Below are 2,726 nucleotides of genomic sequence, written 5' to 3'. Positions count from 1 at the left end.
CACAATTCCGGCCATGCAAGTTGGCCAGCAAACCCAAACTTTACCCAAATCAACAACACTATTTGATTTTGAATCATCCTTATAATATTATAATACTTTATTTATATGTCAACGTATTCTGCAACATGGTACAATAAAGACCATTGTATACAGCATGTCAACACTAAACACACAGATACATAAAAAGATGAGGAAGCAATAAATCTGAGAGCTTGAATTGTGCAAAAGAACAGGCTAACAAAAAGGTTTGTACAGTATCCAGAGTAAAAAAAGTCTGCACTTTACTCTTAAAGGCTCTGAGGGTCATGAGGGCCAAAAAACCCTACCCCTGTTTTTCCTTGATAACTACCCTGATTTTACTGAACATTTCTGAGGCAAATGCAATAACCTCACTTAGCACTTTTACTTTTTCTGTCTATCCATCTCTCACTGGCAGGAAATGGTGACAAAGACGCGATTCATTTTAATTTTATTTTTTAAAATACTTTTGGTAATTTGTTGCTAAATACTGGCCAAATATCTTTTTAGCAACATAGATATAAAATGCTTTTCTGGTGATTTTTTTAAATGAATCAAACATATACTGTAATTTAAATGCTTCCCATCCTATTACAGATTTTTGCATCTTTTTTTCTCTGAGAGGTAGAACAGTTTTGTTTTGCTTTACATTGCTCCACATATTCTTTTTCAGCATTTCACTCCCTGTTTTTACCTGGCTTTTGTTTAGCTTTTGCATACTTATTCGTCTTTGTAATATTTTACTTCTGTAGCAAAATGCAAAGTGCTTTACATAAGACAAAGTCATACTCAGGAAAATACTTTTTTGGATAAAAATATTTCAGCAGTAATTTTTCGGCATATGTGACAGCAATCTTTTTTCAGGTTTTGCCATTTTTGTCAGAAATGCAAGATCCATTGTTTTTCTTTAGAGAGGATGAACTTCCTGCACGAATAAGGTGGCCTAAGCTGATTTTTTCCACTTCCACTGGTAAACTATGTCTTTCTTCATTCTCAGTTTCCCTGTGATAAAAGTAATTGAAGTTGGATACTATCACAGGCACTGGGAGTGCAATAGTCAAGACACCTGCAATAGCACACAGAGTACCAACCACCTTCCCAGACAAAGTAATAGGACACATATCACCATAGCCAACAGTTGTCATTGTTACCACAGCCCACCAGAATCCATCTGGGATGCTTAAAAATTGGGACTGAGGTTCATCGACCTCTGCAAAGTAGACAGCGCTAGAGAACAGAATTACACCAATGAAAAGGAAAAATATCAACAAGCCCAGTTCTCTCATGCTGGCTTTCAGAGTTTGTCCTAGAATCTGAAGCCCTTTTGAGTGTCTAGATAGTTTAAAAATTCTGAACACCCTGACGAGTCGAACAATTCTCAAAATTGCTAAGGACATGTTTTGCTGCCCAACGGGTTCTGTTTGCTTGAATAGTTCAGTTACTAATGTCACAAAATATGGAATGATAGACACAATGTCAATAATATTCATGATGTTCTGAAAGAATGCAGAAGTACTTGGGCAGACGACAAACCTGACAGCCAATTCAAATGAAAACCATGCTATGCATGTAGTCTCAACCATGAAAAATGGATCAGTAAACGTGCTTAAATAGGTTGTGTTTTCAGAGTAGTTTCCAGCTCCCCTGTAAAAGTAGAGATCCCTTTCTTCTCTGAACTCTGGCAAGGTTTCCATGCAGAAGATGAGTATCGATATGATTATAACCAACACAGAGACAAGTGCCATCCCTCTTGCAGCAGTTGAGCTTTCAGGATATTCAAAGAGCAGCCAAAATTGTTTGTAATAGTCATTTGTTGGTAAGGGAATCTCTGGATCTTTTAAAAAACCTTCATCATCTCTAAATTGTTCCATAGCATCATTACCAAGTTCATAAAAAATTATCTCATCTGCAAAGACGTCTATGGGTACATTAGCTGGGCGCCTAATTTTGCCTCCAGACTGATAGTAATATAAAATTCCATCAAAACTTGGCCGATTTCTATCAAAAAAATATTCATTCCTCATGGAATCAAAGTAATGAATTCTCTTCTGTGGATCCCCAAGGAGAGTGTCTGGGAATTCACTGAGTGTTTTAAGATACGTTTCAAATCTAAGACCTGCAATATTTATAAAGACTCGCTGGTCTCCCTCTTCCATACTCATTTGATCCATGAATATGCTATCATGTGAGTTGTTGTTAATCCTGAGAAGTTCAGTTTCATCGCTAAAGTTCTCAATTCCTGGCACCTTCCAGTTCAAATTTTGGTTTATATAGCTTGAAATAACTACTTTCATAGCTGAGACATCTTTGGGGAGATCCGCTTCTTCTGTGTGTTCCACAATTGTGTCCAGTGCATCCATTTTTTAATTTCAGGAACCAGTTTAGAAATAAAACATTTCAGAGATGGTAGTAAACACCCTCTTCATTCTCTGAAACAGAAACATATGACAGTAAACACCCTCTTCATTCTCTGAAACAGAAACATATGACAATTAAGCTATGCAGTATTTTAGAACAAAATGGTATTTAGTTTTGCTATTGGTTTATAGATGACTTATAAGGGTCAGATAATAAGTTACATACAGTTTTTGTATAGTTGTATATTTCCTATACATATAAATATAAAATATATATTACATGTAAAAATATTTCCACAGTAAGATTATTTCCATGGCAAAATCATTGGTTCAACTTAAAATTATTTAAAA

At 35.5% G+C, this 2,726-nt stretch overlaps 1 protein-coding gene across 1 annotated transcript; it reads right to left on the bottom strand.

Annotated features, from left to right (window-relative positions):
- Positions 1-878: 878 nt before the first annotated feature.
- On the bottom strand, positions 879-2,378 carry kcna10.S (potassium channel, voltage gated shaker related subfamily A, member 10 S homeolog). Its single transcript, XM_018248557.2, has one exon. It carries the CDS (start codon positions 2,376-2,378, stop codon positions 879-881), a length of 1,500 nt encoding a protein of 499 aa, XP_018104046.1.
- Positions 2,379-2,726: the final 348 nt, after the last annotated feature.

Source organism: Xenopus laevis, chromosome 2S (assembly GCF_017654675.1).
Source record: "Xenopus laevis strain J_2021 chromosome 2S, Xenopus_laevis_v10.1, whole genome shotgun sequence".
NCBI classification, from domain to species: Eukaryota; Metazoa; Chordata; class Amphibia; order Anura; family Pipidae; genus Xenopus; species Xenopus laevis.
This window is presented reverse-complemented; position numbering and strand designations above follow the sequence as displayed.